The sequence below is a fragment of the Neofelis nebulosa genome, chromosome 13 (genome assembly GCF_028018385.1).
Source record: "Neofelis nebulosa isolate mNeoNeb1 chromosome 13, mNeoNeb1.pri, whole genome shotgun sequence".
Lineage (NCBI taxonomy): Eukaryota > Metazoa > Chordata > Mammalia > Carnivora > Felidae > Neofelis > Neofelis nebulosa.
Window position 1 is genome coordinate 64,927,182 of NC_080794.1, and position 22,423 is coordinate 64,949,604.

The 22,423-nt window shown below is 52.3% G+C and overlaps 1 protein-coding gene across 6 annotated transcripts; it reads right to left on the reverse strand.

Annotated features, from left to right (window-relative positions):
* Positions 1-2,481: 2,481 nt before the first annotated feature.
* Positions 2,482-20,842, reverse strand: KCNIP2 (potassium voltage-gated channel interacting protein 2). Of its 6 annotated transcripts, none has more exons than XM_058697575.1 (10): positions 20,496-20,842; positions 7,310-7,405; positions 6,344-6,397; positions 5,564-5,688; positions 5,090-5,159; positions 4,861-4,931; positions 4,622-4,729; positions 4,319-4,437; positions 4,137-4,199; positions 2,482-3,837 (listed from the first exon to the last, which is right to left on the reverse strand). In XM_058697575.1, the coding sequence occupies exons 1-9, from the start codon at positions 20,566-20,568 to the stop codon at positions 4,169-4,171; spliced, it is 747 nt and encodes a 248-aa protein (XP_058553558.1). In that variant the 5' UTR covers positions 20,569-20,842; the 3' UTR covers positions 2,482-3,837; positions 4,137-4,168. The 6 variants fall into 6 exon arrangements, with proteins under 6 accessions (XP_058553558.1, XP_058553556.1, XP_058553557.1 ...); XM_058697573.1 differs by having other exon boundaries at positions 4,333-4,437; positions 20,496-20,841; XM_058697574.1 differs by lacking the exon at positions 6,344-6,397 and having other exon boundaries at positions 4,333-4,437.
* Positions 20,843-22,423: the final 1,581 nt, after the last annotated feature.

Consider the following 22,423-nt stretch of genomic DNA (forward strand, 5'->3'; position numbering starts at 1 on the left):
GACACAGAATCCAAAGCAGGCTCCAGGATCCGAGCTGTCAGCACAGAGCCCCGTGCAGGACTCAAACACACAAACCACAAGATCGTGACCTGAGCCGGAAGTCAGACTTTAACCAACTGAACCACCCAGGCGCCCTGTGAGAGGAGTGTTTTGAGATGGAGCAGTTGACAACATTCAGAATCCAACCAGCGGCCAGGAAAAAAAAAAGATCAGACTGCCAACCTACTGATTTTTTTTCTGAACCCATTTATGTGTCTTGGCTCTGGGACACTTCTCACCTCACTCAACCACAGACTTCAGCTTCCTTTAAACTTGAATCTACCTGGGGCGCCTGGATGTCTCAGTCGGTTAAGTGTCTGACATCGGCTCAAGTCATGATCTCATGGTTCGTGAGTTCAAGGCCGGCATCAAGCTCTGTGCTGACAGCTCGGACCCTGGAGCCTGCTTCAGATTCCGTCTCTGTCTCTCTGCCCCTCCCCTACTCGCTCTCTGTCTCTGTCTCTCAAATATAAAAAATAAAACATTTAAACAAATTTTTAAAAAACACTTGAATCTACCCTAAAACATAGAGACCATCTCTATACCTAACCGAGATATATACACACACTCACCATACTGATTCATCCAATCATACAATCATTTACACAATTGTTGAATACCTATTATATGCTAGACCTCAAGGATAGGATCATCAGTGGGGCAAGAAAACCTAGTCCAGGCTCTCAAGGAGCCCTCAGGAGTTTCTATCAAATAAGACAAATAATCACTCAAATAAACATATGGTAACAAACTGAGAAGTGCCATGAAGGAAAAGTGTAGGGTCCCATGAGAGCCTGTCACAGTGTCGCTTTGTTTAGACTGTGTGTGATATGGATAGCATCCAAATCTTTACTATATTCCAAAGCTTCACTATATCCCAAAGCCACCTTGGACAGAGACTTGGGAGACTGGGTCTAGTCTCAATCCTCCTATAAACTCACTAGGTGACCTTGAGCATGTCCTCTCCCCTCTTTGGGCCTTTTTCCTTTCCTGTATAATGGAAGGCTAGACTGTAGGTTCTTAACTTCAGGTCCATGGTCGGACTTCAGGGATACAAAAATGTGTGGAAAAGTGTACATGTTTTTCTTTCTTCTGGAAGTAGGCCCACAACTTTTATCAGATCTTTTAGAGGGGCTGTGACCCAAAGAAATCCAAGGACTTATGGAGCAAATAGTTGAGGGAGAATGTGAGCAGGAAACACAGATGACAAAATGATGGGATTCTGGAAGTAAGTTTCCCTTTCTTGAACACCATACTCCTCCCTTTACCTTGTCAATGTGTACAGTGATGGAAGAGAAGGCCTGATCCCCCTTCTATGGAAGGTGAAGCTTAGTCACCACATACTGGTGCTCCAGAGAAAGGATGGGTGGAACCTGCCACTGGTGGCCCCTCTCCAGAAAGAGAGCAAGGCCACCATTCCACACAAGAAGTCTCTACTCCCTTTGTGTCACTTGCTCCATGGTGACCTGGGTCCACCCCATATGGTCCCTCATCATTCTTGGCTGGAGTATAAACACAAACATATGTCCATATTGGAGGCAAGGTTAGGATGTTTACACAGAGGAACTTTCATTAGAGACTAAAGGGAATCCCCCCTCAAAAGAAAGCACACTGACGGGCACCTAGGTGGCTCAGTCAGTTAAGTATCCGACTCTTGATTTCATCTCAGGTCATGATCTTACAGTTTGTGGGATCCAGCCCCACATCGAGCTCCACACTGACAGTCCAGAGCCTGCTTGGGATTCTCTCTCTCCCTCTCTCTCTGCCCCTCCCCTGCTCGCTCATTCTCTCTTTCTCTCTCTCTCTCTCTCAAAATAAATAAAAACTTTAAAATGTTTAAAAAATAAAAAATTTAAAAGAAAAGTCATTTTGAGATTAACTAAGATGTCTGTAAATTAGAAATTCTTTTTTTTTCAGTTTATTTATTTTGAGAGAGAGAGAGAGAGAGAGAGAGAGAGAGAGAGCGTGAGCAGGAGAGGGACAGGGAGAGAGAGAATCCCAAGCAGCCTCTGCACTGTCAACACAGAGCCTGACATGGGGTTCGATCTCACGAACCCCAAGATCATGACTTGAGCCGAAATCAAGAGTCAGATGCTTAACTGACTGAGGCACACAGGCACCCCTGTAAATTAGAAATTCTTGATTCCACTTGTAAGAATGTCTAGCCAAAAGACAGCTGGCTTGGCATAGTCTTCACGACATTAATATCCTGTCTCTTGTCTCCTCTAAGGAGATGGGAGAGAGATTCACATGGGGACCTCTCTGAGGTCAGGTGGGTTTCCAACACTTCCAGAACCTGTATCTCAATTTTCTGCCAAGGGTTGGCCATACTATGGGAAAGAGAGGTACTTTCTTTGGGACCTAAAAGACTACAGGTGCAGGGGTTAGGGTTGTGAGGTATGTGTGGAGTGGGAGGGACAAAAAGGCAGAGACAGCAGCCTGTGCATAGCCATTGTGTTTTATTGGATCTGGTATATTTTTTATTTTACAAAATATACAGAGGAGCCCAAAATGCAAAGCAGTCAACAGTGTTCTGATGGGAAAGGGGCCCCCCTTAGGGCCCTAACCCTCAGATCCTGACTGACTGGGAGAGTGAGCTAAATGTAACGAGCAAGTATATTAAAGGGTGGCAGCATGGCAAGAGTGGTCCCTGCCTTCTAGGTGTGTTCAGGGGCATCTGTGGGTAGACTGAATTGAACAAGAGGACACCCTAAGTAGGAACTGAGGAAGTTATGCGGGGGGTTAGAATAGAGCCTGGGTAGACCAAAGATTCTAGTGAATGCCCCCACACTGGTTTCAGATGTTATACATGCCTCCCTCCTTCCCCTTTCTTCTAAGGCATCCACTGACTCACTCCATGCCTCCAAGTCTAGAATAAATGGCAAATAAAAACTTAAGTGGCAGCCATCAGAGAGGGTAGGCTGAAACTCTGGCAGGTATCAGCTGGGACATCTCCCACCCATACTCCCCTGCTGCTGCTACCACCCACACAAACAGGAAGGAAGGAAAGGAAGGAATTCCAGGGATGAGCCAGACATCACGATCCTATGCTCTCCTGGGATACTGAGGAGTATGGAAATTTCTGGGGCATTTCCTAGGAGACAGAGTCTTCTGGAGAGCCTAGAAACTCATGATAGCCTGGGGTGGCAGACCTATGGAGCTTAGACCTATAGTCTGGCATGCCTGAGGTGTTACAATCTCCAGGCCTTTCTGCACTCTGTCCCAGCCACCTGTGACCTAAACACCCAGCTCAGGCCTAAGATTTCTCCTTTTACATTCTTGTCCCCCTCTACAAGGCTCTCAAAGGCCCTGGTCTAACAGGCTAGTCAGTGCCATTGACAGAGTAGCCTCTCTGAGAAGGAAATCTTAGAGGAAATGCATATGAGATCAGAGATAGGGGAAGCACCATAGCAGGAGACATTTTGTCTAGTGTTGTAGTTTCTAGAGTAGGGACGGAAGGTGGAGAACCACTTATTTCCTATTAGCAGGGGCACCCTCAGCACTGAGTGTTAGGCAGGAAGGGGGTGGGAGCTGTTGGGAGTTGGGAACACTCCACAGGTACACTCTGCCCACTCCCTGGCCCCTTTAGCTCCAGCAGTCTGGACCACTGAATCCCCAGGCTCTTGGATTCCTACAGCCCCCAGGGCAGGGCCAGAATGAGGACAGACCTGGGAAGAGAAGGGTGAGTTCCACCTGGACTAGAGCTAGAGCATGGTCCCCCCAGGACAACTGACCCCCTCTCCTGGGGAGCTAGATGACATTGTCAAAGAGTTGCATGGACCTCATGATGTTCTCGTCCTGTAGCCATGATGTGAGAGAAGCAGATTGGAGAGAGAGAGAAATAAAAAGAGCTTATCAGAGACACAGAGAGGGACATTCATTCTGAAATGGGAACATTCAGAGACAGAGGCAGCAAGGAAGGAGACACACAGAGAGACTTGTAGGGAGGGGTAGGCCTCCCTGAGTTGTGAAGGAATAGGACCCAGGAGTGTGGGCAAGTTAGGGAGATGATAATGTGCCCAAAGGAGCTTTCTCCTACATCACTGAATCGGACCCTGAGTCCAGACCAGGGAAGTATGGAGCGCAGGGACTTGTACCTTCTGGCAGGACTCAATGAATTCCTCAATGGTCACCACGCCATCCTTGTTCCTGTCCATCTTCTGCAAAAAGATAGTCAGAGAGAAGAGGAGGGATGACAGGAGAGAGGCAGGCAGAACTCAGGTAAGTTCTCTGCTGGGACCTTGCCTCCTTCCCTTGACTCCAGGACCCTCCAGCCTACCCAGTCCCAGGCACCTGGAAGAAGCTCTCCACATGCTCCCTTGGGGCCTCCTCTCGGAGCGCAGGATACGTATACTTGCCCATCATATCATAGATGGATTTCATGATATCAAGCATTTCCTGTTAGGCAAGAGAGAAAAGGATCCCTCCTCAGAGCCTCCAGCCTCCAAACCAGGAAGACTAGAGCCTAGGGCAGACCTCACCCCTTGCTGGTGATGCACGTGTGGGTCACATTTTCCTCCTAAGGGCTCTTTGAACCTCCCCTCACACATAGAAGCTCTCCAACTCTTCAGTCTCCCCACACCTCCTTGGTGATGCAGCCATCCTTGTTGAGGTCATACAGATTGAAGGCCCAGTTTAGCCTGTCATCTATGGTTCCCCGAAGAATCACCGACAAACCAGCCACGAAGTCCTGGGAAGGAGAGAGGAGGGAACTGGTTCTTCAGATACCCTTAACCCAATCCCCTCTCTGGGTTTGGCCTGTGGATCTTGGCCCTGATGCTCCAGGAAACAGGTCTCCCTGACCCACCTCCTCCAGCTCACCTCGAAACTGACAGAGCCATCATGGTTGGTGTCAAAGGCATTGAAGAGGAAAGTGGCGTATGTGCTGGAGTCTGTAGGGTAAGCGTGGATAAGTTTGGCTTTCAGACAGGAGAGGACTTCCTACCCCACACCCCTCTTTATCATTTGGCATTCCCAGCCCCTCCAGAACCCTCTCCCCAACTCAGCCTAGAGATGGACAGCTGCTTCCTCTCAGGCCTTGTCCCCTCACCTCCTTGAGGAAAGAACTGAGAGTAAATCTGCTTGAAGTTCTCCTCGTTGACAATTCCGCTGGGACATTCCTGGGGGGCGGAAGGGGGGTTAGAAACCAGACTGAGAGCAGAAACAAAACCCCCTTCCACTCACCACCACCTACTCTATGCCAGAGACTCCCAGAGAAGGAAAATCTTCCTGTCTCCAGGGAGCTCACCATGTAGTTCTCTTAAGGAAGGCAAGACTTCTCTTCAGTGCACAAGTTTAAAAAAACAAAGAACTAACCAGACGGCCAGTCTACAGGCTCCGCCTCGTCTCAAATCTGCTAGAGCTTCCTGCTAGAAGTTTGGTCAGCGGGGAAGAGGGGCCCGCTCCGCCTCCCCTTCCTTCTCTTACCCCTATAAGCATCCAGGCCAATCCTTCGGGGAAGTTTCGGATAGGCCCCGCCCCCTTGCCCCACCCCTCGCCCTGTCTGGCCTGGCTCTGTACTCACATTCTTGAACCCCCGGTACAGGACCTGCAACTCCTTGCGTGTGAACTTGGTTTGCTCCTGCAGCTGCTCCAGACCCTCTGGCCGGTGACACACGGTGGACAATTCAAACTCATCCTCCACGCTGTCTGCGGGGGAGGGTGGGAGGGGACGAGGGGGGAGGGGACAGCCGCGCCTCAGGCCCAGCCTCCAGGACCCCGCTTCAAAACCATCCTCCCCATCTCCAACGCCAGAGACCAGCCTGCCAGTTCCCTTGGACCCCGGTCCGAGGACATCAAGGCAAGGAGAGAAGACGCCGGTCAGCTTCCAAGTCTATCAGTTGTCCGGGCCCATGGGCAGGCCTGGCCCCACAGCCAGGGGTCCGACTCATCGCTGCCCTGGGCCCTTGATCCCTGGTTGAAGGAGAAGGCCCCCCAACCCCATCTGCGTCCCAGAAAGGGAAGAGTAGAAAAAAAGGGTTCAAGAGGAAGCGTCTGAGGGTCCAGGCTCCGGACCTTCCCTGACCCACTCAGATCCATGGAGCCCCACACTTGCCCCGCCCAGATCCTTTTCTCCAGCCAAGCCCCACCTATCCCAGCCATGCTCCAGCCATGCCCCGCCCAGCCCCAGCCAAGCCCATCCAGACCCCACCCCTACCCTGCTCCCAGTATACCTTAGCGAAGGCCTCATCCCTGGCCCCATCTCAGTCCTGCCCCAGCTCCCAACATCCAGTCCCCAGGCAAGTGCCCCCACCCCACGCTCTCCAAGGCACCCGCCACCGCCCCCACCAGGACAGTAAGTCACCTGGGTCCAGCGGGCGGGGTCTGTGGGGGCGGAGGGAGGCTGGGACTGCTAATGCTGAAGGGAGCGAACTGTCACCGAGAAAGTGGAAGACCCGGCCAACTGCAGACACACACCTCGCCCCTCACACTCAACAGCAAATCTCACAGACCTGCGTGTTACAGTGCACACACCCCAGCCCCGTGCACAGTGGCACACATAACGAACAAGCACAAACACACACGAAACAGACCCTACACGCATATGCTTGGGGGACTCACGCCTGTCCTTTTCCTGAAGCTAGCCCCATGTGGAATCAAACACAATGACACTCTCAAAATGTAACTACAAAGTGGGCCTCTGTGGCTTGCAAAATTCAGTATGCTCCCTTGAGACGGGCAAGGCCCAACTGAGGAAACAGGCCTGGAGAGAAAGCGAGGCCACTCAACTGGGAACCAGGCTGGGACTAGAAAGCCCAAGTATCCTGGCACCTGGAGGAAGGCGGGCTCCATCCTCTGCACCTGTATCCATCCAGTCAGGGCAAGGGCAACTTGCATCTCGAGGCCCAAAACATGCCCAGGGCAGGGTGGGTGGCCACAGCCGCAGACACTAACCTAGCTAAGCCACGACAGACCTCGCAGCAGTCTGGTTTCGCCCGGCCACATTGGCCATACCCACACAGTCTCAGGTCTCGGCCCTGCCACACTGGCCACGCCCAAACACCCGGGGCTCACTCGTTTTTGCTGACCAGTGAGGCCCACAGGCACTTGGGCCCCGCCCCCCAAACTGGCCACGCCCACACATTCCACAGGCTCCGGGTTCTATAGCTACACCCTCCTCACACTCGGGCCAACCAGCGCCCACCCCCACCCCCCAAGCCACATTGGTCACGCCCACACACACACTCACACTAGCCGGGCCCGCGCCGGTCACACAGGTCACACCCCAACACAAACAACCCGCCCCCGGAAGCACAGGAGAGGCACTTGCTTTCACTGACTGAGGGCAGGGCTTGGGGCCCGCAGCAAGGCAGCAGCTTGAGGAAACGCTGCTTCAGCGCTTTTTTAGTGGGCCCTGGAGGGTGGCCTGGGAAGAGAGAAGACCCCAGGAAGGCACATTAACCCCCACTGTCCCTCCGATCCCCTCCCCACCATCACAAATCAACCTGACGGGAAGCGGGTGTTGGGAGAGGACCGGAGGAGGAGAATGGTGAGAGCAGCTGGGGCTGGGTTAGGGAAGCCCAGTGGGGTTCACAGGCATATAAAGTCCACTCAGACACCTTGCATAATGGGACACAGCCGGGGGCCGTGAGGCCACCGAGGGGAGATGGCATTGGCCTTGGTGCCTGCTGACCCAGTGCCCTTGGCTCCAGTGCTATAGCTGGACCTCTGAGGGTGATGTCCAACCCAAGGACTGCCTAAGTAGGAACACCTGTCTCTGTCTCTCTCTCTCACACACACAGTGACAAACGTGTATAGTGACACACAGAATGATAAATCACAGTGATGGAGGCCATACAGCGACAGCTTGATACCCAGGAACACACTCAAAACCAAGGGCCTAATTTTTTAAAGTTTTATTTATGTAATCTCTATACCCAATATGGGGCTTGAATTCACAACCCCGAGATCAAGGGTCACACACTTTTTCAACTGAGCCAGTCAGGCACCCCCCACAATGGCCTAATTAAGCAGGCCCCAACACACACACACACACACACACACACACACACACACACACACACACACTTTGACTCAGTACTCCTTAATACAAACATATATAGATGTGGCCTAGGAAAAACATGACACACACATATGAAGACCCACATTGGCCATTTTCCATGCAGCATGAACAAACCATACAAGAATACATGGGACAGCATGACACGGTGTGTTAAGGACACTACAAACACTGTGCCACTATAACATGACACATATCAAGGTCACCAGGACATATAGTCATATATTGTGACTTAGGTACCCATGGCACCCCAGATACCTAAGACTGCACCTCACCAATAGAGCCCATGTTTGTTCTGCCCATCTTTCCTTCCTATAACCCCTCATTTCAGGGCACTTAGAATCTCCCTGTCAGTGGAACAGAGTTCCTCATCAGCTAACTCACCCACTCTAAAAGTGTGTCCCCTCCCAGTCCTTTCGTATGGCTTGCTCTTTGAAGGTGACATGATAGCAAACTTTGAAGCAATAACAGACCTTCCAGATGAGCATTTTGGTGTAATGTGGGGCTATCCAGGGCCGATGACCACAGTTCCTCTCACTTCCCCTTATTTACACCCCTGTCCTACAGTGCTAATTGCACCCTAGGGAGAGACTCCACGTTCTTGTGCCTGTCTCCTGGCTGCACCCACCTCCAGACTCCAGAGCCAGAGCTCACAGAGACCTAGCACACTGCTTGCAGCTGGCCTCAGTCCATTCCTGGAGGGGCCCAATTTCCTTGGGTTGTAGGTTCCTAGGGCACCCGGCATCCCACGCAGGCCCCGCCTCCCCTCAGGCAGGCTCCGCCCTTCAGGAAAAGGCTCTGCTCCCAGAGGGTAATTGAAGTCCATGCCTTCCCCTCCAATACGTCCTTTCTCCCCCTCCCCCTCAGAGCTATGGAGAGGTAGGAGGGAGACGGGAGGGAGAGGTAGGAGGGTGGGCAGAGTCGGGATCGATGGCGGCCTGGCCCCCCGCCCAGGGCTCCATTAGCCCGAACTTTGGTTTCCCGAAGCCGGATTGTGCCTGGGGCCTCCGGTGGTGTAGTCGCAGCTGGACTGGGAAGGGCGGGGGGGGGGGGGGGGGGGGGGGGGCGGGACACGACACGACACCACCCCCACCCCCGCCTCTCCCAACCTCCAGCTGTTCACACATCCACTTCCCTCCCTGGTCCTCCCAGGAATCATTCTCCTCTGCCTTCAGCCTACAGGACACCTGGGTTTCCTGGGTGACCCTCTTCCCATCAAATAGTCTAAAGGGGATGGCAAGTCAGAGCCAAACTGACTTCATCTTTTCAGGATTGGATGAACCCCTGCTCCCCACTCCACTCCGATAAATGTAGCAAAGGATGGAGGGTGGGTTAGGGGTTTCCTGCTCTTACTGAACCCCTGAGTTGGCAATTCATTGGCCTTTCCACGTTTCCAGTTCTCTTCACATCTTTGCAGCTCTCCCTGGTGTCTACCCTACAGCCCTCCTATCATGGTTCTTGCCTACTTTCCTGTCCCTTGTGGAACTGGAGAACAGCCATGCTATAGAGCTGCACAGTTATTGGTGTGAAGAGGAGGGAGAGGCCAAACCTCTCTGGGGGAGGCACAACCTGCTCTCCTCTCTACCTCCAATATCATTCTCCCCACTAGACTTTGGGGCGGGGTGGAGAATTCCCAATGCCTAGGCCTTGAAGATCCTGAGAGAAACTGGGAGTGGCAAGGGGGCTTGGGAAGCAAGGTCCCTGATCTGTTCCACCCCTCACCCTCCTGCCAGAGCTGATTATAAATGTCTCATTCCCAGTGTTCCCACTCCTACCCCTCCAGAACCCACCCCCATCCCAAGCCTTGACTATGGAGCTGGTATTTTCTCAGGGAACTCTGGGAACAGCCACACACACAATCCAGTACCCAAAGAGGCCCAACTGCACAACCAGTCCCCCTCAGGCAGTCATATCCACATCTCACAAAGCCACACACCCGGTCCCTCTACACATTAAATCACATCCTTGTCACATGCAAAGGCTCATACAGTCACACACTGTATCCTTTTTCACATAGAGGAACACACAGTCACACCCCCCATATCTCTCACACAGAGTCCATATACACTACACTCTGTAACCTACACCTGCAAGGATGGAGGTGTGGAGAGTCACACGCATCTTCAGGGCCATTGTGGGTCCCTGGCCCCAAAGGGATACCCCAGAAGTCTGATGTTATCTCAGGATCCCTCGAACCTCCTTCCTCTACTCTAGATAGCCCTGCCTGTCTCCAGACCTCTCCTCATGCTCCAAATGGATTCCCCTCATCACCATACCTTAGTCCTCCCATGCTGTGCTCCTCTCACCACCCCCCCCCAAACACCCTAGCCCCCGGCCCTCTCTCTTCACTTCCCTCAGACATCCAGCCCCCAGATCCCCTCCTCACCTCCCTCAGACACTCTTCCCCCCCCCCCCGACCCACTCCTTGAATTTCCCTCTTTACCTCTCTCAGATGTCCTGTCCCCCAAGCACCCTTCCTCACCTCCCCTAGATGCCCTGTCCCATCGCTAACATGCTCACCCCTGACCCCAGTCATAAAATCAGAGTAAGCCCCTCCCCAGCGCCGCTCAGGCCAGCAGCCCAGACACGCCCAGACACCTGGGTTACCTTCCAAGGAGACAGGCTCGAAAAGGCCAAACTGCTCCAGGACCTTGACAAACAGAGCGAGGACCACGAGCACAGCAACCATCTCCAGCCCTTCCAGGTTCATGGTGAGCCTGGGGCATGGCCCCCACCAGCTGAGGGTCAGACACACTGGAAGCCCTCCTCACACCACCTCCCCCTCAGGCTCCCCGGACGGAGTAAGAGGACAGCCTGCAGCCTCCCTCCCCCTCCCCTCCCAGGATCTCCTCCCTCTCCCGCCCCCTCACCCCGCCTCTGCCCCGCAAGCCTCCCAGTCACAGCCTTTTCCTCTTCGAGGGGCCACTTCAGCCTACAGACCGGCATCTCCTCAGGAGCCTTTGGCGTGAAGGATATGGGACAAAACAGCCAGGCCGTAAGAGGAAGGCAGCGACCTGCCTCTGTCCCTGAGGACAGCTTCCCCCAGACACCTTGTGGCTACTCTGTGCCAAAGGGAGGGGGTAGAGGGAGGAGCTGTGCTTAGGGAGAGGGCAGGGAAGGGCAGTGTGTGTGTGTGTGTGTGTGTGTGTGTGTGTGTGTGTGTGTGTGTGAGAGAGAGAGAGAGAGAGAGAGAGAGAGAGAGAGAGAGAGAGAGAAAGAAAGACTATGAGCTACACGTGTATAAGGAATAGATACATGAGTCAGAAATTATAACTGTCTGGGCATTTTCTTGTGTGTATTCCCGTGTCTGACTATATAGAGAGTATGTGTTTCTCCTCTTATGTGTGTCTCTGTGTGTGGTTTGCACATGATTGCGTATGTGTCTATTAGGTGTGTGTCTTGTATATGGGAGTAAGTGACCTGGGTGTCCATAGTATGTGTGTGTGAGTGCACTGGCGTATGTCTGAGTGTGTGGGGGGCATGAAGTGTATGGGTTTCAGCAGGGCTGCGGGATAGAGGTCTGAAGACTGGTAGTATAGCTGTGTCCTATAATTAGGAGTATGGGTCTACGGTGATTGCATAATTGTATCTGCATGGAGCTGTATGAGAATATAAGCCGGGAGAAGGCGGTGACCTCTCCAGTCAGGAGGACACCACCAACATCGATCGCGGTTGTCATAGAGACAGTGAGGCGGGAAGCACTCTCTTTCCACAGCCCACGGACAGGGAAACTGAGGCCCAAGGGAGGGAGGATTAGGTCCAATAGCCGGGGCAGGAAAAAGGCTGCTTAGCCTTATCATGACCCTCTGGGGAGGGGACTTATTGTGGCTGCCTTTGGGATCCACAGATTCAAGTTCTTTGGAAGAGGAGAGACTGAGCTCCTCCCTTCCTCTCAGCCAGGATCTGCCAAAGCCTTGCCTGCTCCTGAACTGTTACTGGGCCGATGGAGAAGAATGATGGAGAGTAGGAGGGAAATCTGATTCCTCCAAGGGAGCCATCCACCCTCACCCCCTAGAGCATTCCTGGAGCCCCTCCCCCATCTGCCCAGCTCCTTCCCATTGCTGCTGCTGCTGCTGCTGGCTGTGTGTCTGTGTGTGGGTGTGGGTGTGCACATGTGTAGGGGTGGGGAGAGGCCTGCAGAGCCAGTGAACCAGAAGACAACTACTGCCACAGCTGGCTGACATTGATTGAGCACTCACTGTGTGCTAGATAATATGCTATGTGCTTACAGACATGGTCACAGTTTTTAAGATTTTATTTTTTAAGTAGTATCTACACCCAACGTGGGGCTCGAACCTATAACCCAGAGATCAAGAGTCACATGCTCCGCTGACTGAGCGAGCCAGGTGACCCCAGACATGATCATATTTAATTTTCGCAGTAAACCTATGAAGGAAGTACCATTATCCCCACATTACAGGGAGTGAAACTAAGGCAAAAGGAGGTTAAGAAAATCACCAAGATCAGTAAGTGTCAGAGTGTTAGTTTTAACCCAGTCTGACCCTGAGCCTGTGCTCTAAACCATCACACTACGCTGGCTCTTGTTAGACAGCTTGCCCACTCAGGAGGCCTCGTTTAGGGAGACTGACTCCAGAGGGAGCCCTCTCCTTTGTCCGGCTCTGGGATGAACGTGTCTCAGCCCAATAGTGGTGTAGGAGTCCCCCTGTCAGGCTGTCCCGGCCACTTCATTTGAGGATCACTGCTCTGCAGTTCCACATGGCCACCACTGGGGGTCAGGCATCCATCTTACTCCTATCTAACCCTTCCCTAACCCTTACCCCACCCACAACAACCTGGGAAGGTGTGGAAAGGATGGGAAGAAGGGTATGCCACTGGCAGGCTTGGTCCTCTGCTTGCCCCTCCACCCCCTCCTCCAGGAAGAAGTCAACCTGGGGACTGCTTTTGGTTTCTCATACCCTAGAAGTTACAAATAAACAGATGAAACCAGCAAATATCTCCCTATTATTGTCCAAATTCCACATCTGGCATTTAATTCCCTCTACCCTCATCGGCAGATACCCTTTCCAACCATTTTGGCCTCTTCACTGTCCCCCCAAACACATCAAACTAGGTGCCATTTCTGTACCTTTGCTCCTGTTATGAATGCCCTCCTTTCTGTTCTCCTTCTGTTCTACAGTTCTCACCTAACAGGACTTCCAGGCCTCAGCAGAATTTCTAGCGAACTCACTGTTGGGCCCTCAAAACTCAGCACCTAATTCTGTAATGTTATTAAATGGGAAAAGTAAAAGGAGACAGCATAGCATGGTATGTAATAGTGCGGGCCAGGGTGCCAGATTCCCTGGGTTCAAATCCCGGATTTGTCAGTTACAATTAACTGGGCAAGTTCTTAACCTCTATGTGCCTCTGTTTCCCACCTCATATGGTTGCTGGAAGGAGTAAATGAATTAATACATGGAAAGCTGTTAGAATAATTCCTGGCACAGAGTAACTGTGGAAGTGTTTTCTACCATTATTAACAACATGACATCTCCTGCGCCCCTTACATTTCTATAGCTCTCAATTAACAAAGCATTTCCACAAACATTGTTATCTTGATGGCTTCTCATGACAACTCCATGAAGTAGGTGGAGTGAATAGTATTGTGCCCATTTCATTGATGAGGTAAAGGAGGCCCAAATAAAGGGATTTGAGAGAAAGGGATTTGCTCGAGGTCACCTAGCTAAGATGAGAGGTTGCATATTTGAACCCAGATCTTTCTGGATCAGTCCTGTTTCCTCAACTAGATTCCAAGCTCCTAAAGGGCAAAGAGTTTAAAAATTGGATTTATATAGGAGCGCCTGGGTGGCTCAGTCGGTTAAAATTGGACTTACATAAATTGAATGACAGGCTCTGATCTGGTGCTTGTGGAACAAAGGTGAACTAAACAGGGGCTTCTATTGGGTAGGGAGAGAAAGCCCACTAAGAGAACCTTAAGGCTTCTATTCATTCATAAAATATTTATGTGCTTACTATGTGGTAGGAACTGTTACAGGCAGGCCATGAAATGAGCTATAAAAGCTCATTTAGGAGCACCTGGGTGGCTCATTTGGTTAAGCATCCAACTCTTGGTTTTGGCTCAGGTCATGATATCATAGTTTTGTGAGTTCAAGCCCTGCATTGAGCTCTATGCTGACTGCGTGGAGCCCACTTGGGATTCTCTCTCTCTCTCTCTCTCTCTCTCTCTCTCTCTCTCTCTCTCTCTCTCTCTCTCTCCCCCTCTCCCACTCATGCTGTCTCTGTCTGTCTCAAAAATAAACTTTAAAATGCATTTCCCTAATGACAAAACAAACAAAAAGCTCATTTAACTGTAAAAGCTCTCTAACTGGAAGGCCAGGAAAAACTTGGAGACGTTATTTTTTGAGCTGGTTCTTAAAAGATGGCAGGGCACCTGGGTGGCTTAGTTGGTTAAGTGTCCAACTTCGGCTCAGGTCATGATCTCTCATGAGTTTGAGCCCCACATTGGGCTTGCTGCTGTCAGCAGAGAGCTCACTTCAAATTCTCTGTCCCACCCCTGCCCATCCCCTGCTTATGTTCTCTCTCAAAAAAAAAAAAAAAAAAAGATGGCAAAATGTCAACAGTCTACCCTAACAAAGGGGTCAACATTTAGTGAGCACATTTTGTGTCCTGGATACTTTATGTATATTGTCTCACTTAGGCCTCATAATAAAAATGAAAAATGAAAATATTACTCCTGTGTTTACAGCTGACATGGTCAGAGTGAGTAGCAGTATGCCCATTTTGCAGATGAAAGAATTGAGGCTCAGGGAAATAATTTTCCCAAGACAAAACAGATGGTGAAGGATGGATCAAGACTTGAACCAGGACCAATGATCTACCAGTCTGTCCTTCCAATGCGTGTGGGGATGCCAAGGAACCTTGGATGGCTGTAGCTTAGTTAGTGCCGGGGGAACCATAAGTGGTAAGACCAATGGTCAGATTCCATGGAGCCTTGAACACCAAGCCAAACTATCTGGAAGGAAAGAGGCAGCACAGCCACATCTCTGGCTCTCTGATGCTGATTCACAGATGGAGAGACTGACAACCTTGCACCCAATTGCCCTGTCTCTAGACCCTCCTCTTCTCTCTCTCATCCCCACCCTCAACCTTCAGAGACCTTGACTCAGCCTCACAGGGACTCAAAGTCCTAACAGGCCTCTGGTGGGAGGGTGTGTAAGAGGGAAACAGTGAGTTGTTTTCCAGGCTCTCCCTTCTCCCCACTCAGCAACCTCTCAAGTCCCGGGACCCTATGAGAGACTCGTCCAGATCTGTCCTCCCTAAGCATCCTGGTGTCACTTAGCTCTTCACCCAAGGGAGTGAAGTCTTAATGGAAGCACTTTAGGCAGAGTGAAGGCTCAAAGGTACACTATCTTAAAACATTAGGTAGGCCCTCCCTAAATCCCTCAAACCTCACTGCAGAGATACTCCTATCATTTAGTTGTCTGTCTCTCACCCTTGGAACCTGGAATAATACTGCTTTATGAGGGGACGCACCCTATGTAGCTGTCCCACTTTCATCTGTCCATGATCCCCCAGTGAAGACCCCAGCCAATGAAGACCGCAGAGCTCTTCTCTCGGTCCCCCAGCCCCACTCCATCCCCAGCCCCGCCAGAAGACACAGCAGCCCCCAGTTGCACTAGGTGATTAATGACTTCCCTAGGCCTTGGGGCTATTTTGGGGCCTGGAAGTCATGCCTGCTATGATTGAGAGCTGGTCCTGCCGGGCTCCAGCCATCTGTCACTGGAGACAGGTCCAAGAAGGGGGCTTGAGGGACACAGGCTCCCCAAGAGACTTCCAAGCATGGCTCTGGCTTAGCTCCATCTCCCTACCTTCCTGGGAACACATGGCAAGGAGAGGCCAGCCTATACTCCAGGGACTCAAGAGGATACCATGGAGAGAGCCAGAGAACTACAGATCCCAGAATGCCATGGGGCGAGGCTGTTTTGGTCTCTCCAGGCCAGGTAGTGAGGTGATGCGAGGTTCTGTGGGCCTTGCCCAGGCAGCCTTAAGGAAACTCAAGTGGAAGTGTGTGTAAATCTCAGCAGTGCCGTGATATGATATTCACAATCCACATGTCATAAACTCCACACATCCCACACCAAGGTACAAGCTTGTGAAGACTATACAACTAACTTAGTGTGACTCAGGAACCCCCTACCCAACTCTAAAGCGTAGAACCCCAGGCACATGCCATTTCAGTGTCATAGAATCCCAGTGATATGCAACCCCAAGCAAGCACAGTTCCAGTGATCACAACCCCAGTAATGTATAACCCGGTTCATACAAACTCCCAGGGATAGACAAAACAGTGACATACAGTCCTTATGCCACACAAGTCTATTCATGCCATCATTCATGAACTCACTAGCTGAGTTCATGTTGGTCCAGTCCCACCTTGGCATTTTTTCCTTTTGGACGCTGACCCCAGTCATCTTAAGATCCCATTAAATTAAGCAATTCAATAAGCCCTTTCCCTGCTCCCCTGCAAGTTTCCTCCTTTTATCCCTTTACATCCACTTGCTTGAGGCCCCCTCCTCTGCCCTCAGTGAGAAGTCCTGCCTCATCCTCCACCATCATGAAGGACCATGATGCCCCCTACCCTTTCCTCTTTGAAGACCCCTATCTTCCACCTTCTCTGTAGGAGACTCTATTCCTAGCTCTACTTTGTCAGGGATCTTGCCCTTTAAACGCTTTCCATTGAGGGATCCAGCTCCCTCCATCTCTGTGAAGGGCCCTTCCCTTCCCCACCTCTGTAAGGCTGTTATCCCACTTCACTCACTTTTTGTGAAGGGTCCAGGCCCTTCCTCCCTTCCTCATACCTGGCGACAGCGACCCAGTCACTAGCTGGTAGAGGGATCGTGCTGCTTGCCCCAACGGGCTCCGGCACCTGCGGGGGCATCGGTTCATGGTTCGGCTGAGAGTGCACTGGCCAAGCTCCTCCCCCAAGGCCCGGGGCAGTCAGGTCTCCGCCTCCACCCGAGTGGGCCCTGCGTGGGCGGCGCGGGAGGGCCGGACCCGCAGGACCAGAACCAGAATCTCGGACAACGGAGTCTTCTTCTGCTTCCTGTTTCCTCCGGGCCGCAGGAGGGGAACTTCCCCTATCCCCACCATCTGAAGCACCCGTCCTCAAAGTTTCTAGACTGGGCGGGGCGGGGGCGGGGGTGGGGGTGGGGGTGGGGGTTGGAATGGGAGGAGTCCTCACAGCCATCACCGGGAATGTTTTCTGATATTCTGGTGGGGAGGGGAGGCACCCACAGGTTTTGAAAAAGGAGATGGGGAAGGGGATAATGAACCTGATGCTTTACTGCCCCTCTTCAGCCCTTTCTTCTCTGCCGGTAGCAACCTCCTCCTACCAATTTGGCACTAAGAAGCAAGTAGGGGGGGTGGGGGGGGGGAGTAAGAGGACATAGTTGTCATGGCAACTTCCCACACTTCCATACTTCCTGGACCAATGGGAGAGAGAGCTGGAGGAAGGAGGAGGAACTGGACCACGTATTGGGATGGCAAAGAAGAGGCGGCTCCGAATCCCTTTCTCTCATAACTTTCTGTTTTGTGTCCCTTTGTCTTGCTCCAGTGGGTTCCCAGATTCTACCATCATATGTTGGTTGTCAGCCAAATGCATGAAGGAGAAGCTCCCCTCCCCTCAGTCTCAGCCCTGACCCTTTCCAGGACTCATCTCCATCGGGTTGTACCCAAAATAAACCCTTCCAGGACCCACTGACGCCTTCAAACCACCGGGACAGCCCACAGGAGAGACTTAGTTCCACTCCTCCGACTGGGATCCTGTCATTTTGGCTGAAAATTCTACATTTATGAGACAAAAGTCACGTTCGAACTCCGTGCAAATTTTGCCACTAGATTTAGCCGCGACATCCCCTTTCGGAATCAACTACGCAAGCATGGCTGCTCTAAGACCACACGAGGGCGCCCTAGACTTGGGAAAGATATTTTATGGCCAGAGGGACCCGAGTTCAGGCCTTGGCCAGATTCCAGCTGTCTCCTCACTGTCCCCAGTCCTTTCTTTGCCTCCGGCTTGGACAGGACTGCCACGGATTGCTGCCTTTTTCGCACTACGCTGCACTTCCAAACAGACCTGCCAGGCTTGGAAGACCACAGGGGGTAGATCTGGGTCGGCTTGGGGCTCAAATTCTCCCCACCCCCAAAAATCTCCCCCAGCTTTTGAGTCCGGGGGAGTGGGGAAGAAAAGTGATCGGGGGTACCCAGGATGCCCTGAGGTATGACTTAAAGACTCCCTCTCTGTCAGCCTGATGAACCAGAAAGATAGGAGCCAAAGACTACCCCCATGTCCATCCCAGGAATCCCGACTGCACAGGGAAGGAACTTTGGGCACAAGGGTGGGTGGCCCCATGGTACCTCCGCCCCGACCGCTCTTCAGCACCGCGGACAACGACTCCCCTTTTGGCTTCCCCTCACGCGTTTCAGAGCGTCCCAGCCTCTTGTCTCTTGCTGTAAGACAAGCCCTCCTCTGAAAGGAGATCTCCTGGTAGTGCTATTTCTATTTTCCAAGTCCTGTGTGGAGCTCTCTAGATCGAGGTTGCTGCTGCTGAAGAACACCATTCTTGATGCTTGTCAACATTTGACCTATTTTTCCTCGGGAGGTAGGCAGGCAGGAAGTAGTATTCTCCATTTTAGAGATGAGAAAAGTAAGACCCAGAGACCAAAAGTAATAGAAAGCCCATTCCTGCACCTTCCAATACAAGTGCTTCCCCACCTTCACTCAATCTCTGATTTAAATAGCCAAGTGGGGAGGGGATGATTCCACTAAAAGAGAGAATCAATTAAAGCAGAAGCAAACACTGACTAATGTGATGCTAATGAGTGCCCTGGGGCCTTACTACTAGCAAGGATCCTGAGTTGGTGAGAACACAGTTCAAAGCAGAGCTGGACCTTTGGATTCCATCCCAGGCGGAGCCACATCTAGGGCACACCTGGAGCCTACTTGAGAGGAAGGGCCCTCCCTTCTAGGAGTCTCAGCATAGGAACTAGGATTTCCCCAGGGTCAATGAGTAGGGGAGACACTTTCTCAAGGCATTAGATCCTAGTTCTCTTCCCCACCCCCAAGTGTTAACCTCACTCCCCTCTGGACAGACAAGGATCTTGGGCTCCTTCCACCTCCCCAGCTTGTTTCTGACAAGGAGACAGTCTCCCTCCTCCCTTTCACTGTTGGAGTTCCTGGGCAGGCTGCACAATGAGACAGAAAACACACACACACATGGAAATGTACACAAGGTGACACAGGCCCCCACACAAACACGTGCGTCTGCCTACCAAACCCAGGAATATGTGCGGCACAGATGTACTCCCCACTGTGGGAGAGAGAGAATGCCTGGGCAGCAAAGTGGTTTGGGGAGGCTACACGGCACCTTCCAGGTCAAGAGCTTCTAACTCTGGGTCTGGAGTGGAAGCAAGAGGGGGTGTTTTCCTTCAAGACTGGGTGAAGTTCTGGGAGGGTTGTTGAAGGTTTAAGGAGCTTCAGTTGAAAGAATGATCTGAGTACTTTTGCAGGGGGCAGGGCGGTGACCAAACACTAACCAAAGCCTCCCCGCAAGGGCCAGGTGCTGTTCCTGGGAGCCAGGCTAGGCAGCTGGACACTGAAGTCTCTCCTTGGGTCCACCTGGTCAGTTTGTGAAAAAATTGGGGGGAAAGTGGTGGGCAGTAAAGGCCTCCTTCTGCACCGGGAACCCAGAGAGGCAGCAAGGGTAAGACACATCATAGACACTCGCAGATATTGCCACATGAAAGTACACAATCAGCACGAAAGGCCAAATATAATGTGCATAGTCTCATAATCACAAAGCACAATACAATCTACTTTAACAAATGCTTGCCCCAGGAGGTTCAGAGTCATAAGTCTTACAAAGAGACATACACCATGAAGTGAAGTCCTGACCATTCTGATAGTCTCACACAGAATCGCACACTCCACAGAATTGCACATAAAACAGAAGCACATGGTCAAAACAACTTCATTTATACAGGGTCCTAACACAACGTCACTCAAACATCTGATAAGATCATACAATCGCACAGCCAACAAAATCACACTCACCCTGTCACCAAGCCTAGGGCACATGGCAACCAGTTGAAGGAGACCGTGCGTGCAGGCACACACATATACACACACAGACACACACAAAGAATGACAGGCGCTCACGCACGTAACACCTCCCACTCCAGACACTCTCCTAGCTTTGTGTCACACACGCCCACACCTGCTGCTTCTCCCCACCTGCCCGCTAGTCCCCCCCCCAACCCCCAGGGGACCCAAGGCTTTGAACCCCCAGTGTCCTGCTGCCCAGAACAGCCTGGAGGGTGCCTGGGAATGGGGCAGAGTGTGAGCAAGGGCCTGGCCAGGGTCAGATCGGGTCTGGGGTTGGAATCTACCCTCCCTCCTGCAACCCCTGAGTCCCTGACTCACCTGTGAGCTGGTCATAGGATCCGTCCAGGTCTCGGGAATCGGACAAACTCTCCTTGCGGCCCTGGCCCCGCATGGCCCCCGGCGCCCCCGTCCCGTCCCGCTTGGGCCGTGGGAGGGGGCGCCGGGTAGCCAAGACAGGGTGCTCACACGGCGCCCCCTGGCGGCGTTGCACGCTGCCTGGGCTGGGGCTGAGTCTGGAATGGGCTGGGGTCCCGCCTGGGGTCCTGGGGCAGGAGCGGGAGGCTTGGGCAGTAGGTGAGCGCAGAGCCGGAGGCAGAGCCGAGCTAAGCACAGAGCTGGAGCCAAGCCGCCTCTCTCCTCCCGCCCCCTCCCCGCGGCTGTCACCGCCGCCTCCCCCCTTTGGCGCTGCCGGGATTGGCTCCCCCTACCCCCGCCCCCTCCTCTTAGCAGCTTGGGGGAGGATCCCGGTGAAAGGGTGAGCTGGGAAGGGCGGGGAGGGAGACTGGCTCTACAGCAACATTACCCCCTAAACCTGGAGCTGTGGGTCCTGATGGTGGAAGATGGAGCAGGGCCCGAAAGGCCCCGCTGTGAGGAAACCCCTGCTCCAACCTTCAGGCACTCTTTCCCCCATCATCAGTACGGGCCAGGGGAAGTCCGTAAGTGCCCTGTCCGGGTCAGTCTCCACGTCAGCCCCTATTTTTTATGTTCTCCTCCCATGTATGGGTCTCTGTGGACCCCTGCCAGTGCCCGCTTTGCTCGGAGGGGGTTAGGGACGAAAAGCAAAGGTCAACCCAGCCTCTATCAGGCTCATCTCATGTTAAAGGTTTCACATAAAGACCCCAACCCTCACCCACTGCAGAACCCTGTCTCTGGGCCCCATTCACTGTGAGAGTGCCTTCTTCTGGGATCTAATGACCCCCATTGGCCCACTGGGAAGAACAGGAAAACAGGCCGGTTTTTTCAAGACTTTTCTGGTTCTTTTGTTCCTCCCCCCCACCTTCAACTTTGCTGCCCTTCTCTCGTCACCTGCCCTGTCCTAGATTCCTTCTGTTTTCCAGATCTGAAGAGTGACTGAAGGGTGTGGGGACCCAGGTGAGGATACAGCGTGGGTAAGAAATGCCTTTGTTATTAGGCTCCCTTCCCTTAGAAGGATAAGCTCCTTTTCTGAAGCTGGGGGGCCATCACAGAGCTGGGCTGCCTCCAGCTTCCAGGAACTGAGTGACTAAGCCTATTTGACCTTTTCCAGGCTCTTTAACTGGACTCCTAGCCCAAGAGCCCCCAACCCACCAGAAGGAAGAAGGGACAGTGTCTAGTGGGTCTGGGTGGTGTGGTGGCAGTGTCCCGTGTATCCTCCTCTCTGCCCAATGGCTCCTCTGGAGGGATGACCTACTGAGACTGAAAGCTTCAGCTAAAGTGACCCCAGCACGTTTAATGTCTTCAATTGGATTGAATTTCCAAGCACTTGATTCAACTAACTCAGCAGAAATTGTGGTAGGAGTTCAGGCGTGAGAGGGGGATAAGCAGCTAAAAGAAGGGATGGCCTTTGGGAGCAATGCCCTGCTTCTAGCTCTCTCCTGCTCCGGAGGGTCCTCCGGAGGACACAGCATAGCCGCTGGGGCATGGACAGACATGGGCAGCTCCTTTTGTGGTTGAATTCTAGGAGATGATGGGACTCCCATTTGGAGTTCTTAGAACAGGTATATGTAAATGGGCCAAGAGATGGGCTTCTACAATGGAAGGCAAGGAGTCCTTCACTACTGCTTCATGCCCTTGTTCATTTCATAGGCAAGGAATCCATAAAGAGTGAAGGCAAGGGAGCTACACCTGTCTGAACCTAAGTGGCTTCTACTAGAGCCAGGAGACTTAGGAGGAGAGTGAGGATAGGTAAGGGTCCCCAAGCCAAATGGGAGCAGCCCCTGGGAGATCACCTTAACCTCCTCTTTGGGGAATGAGTTCTGAGTTAACAG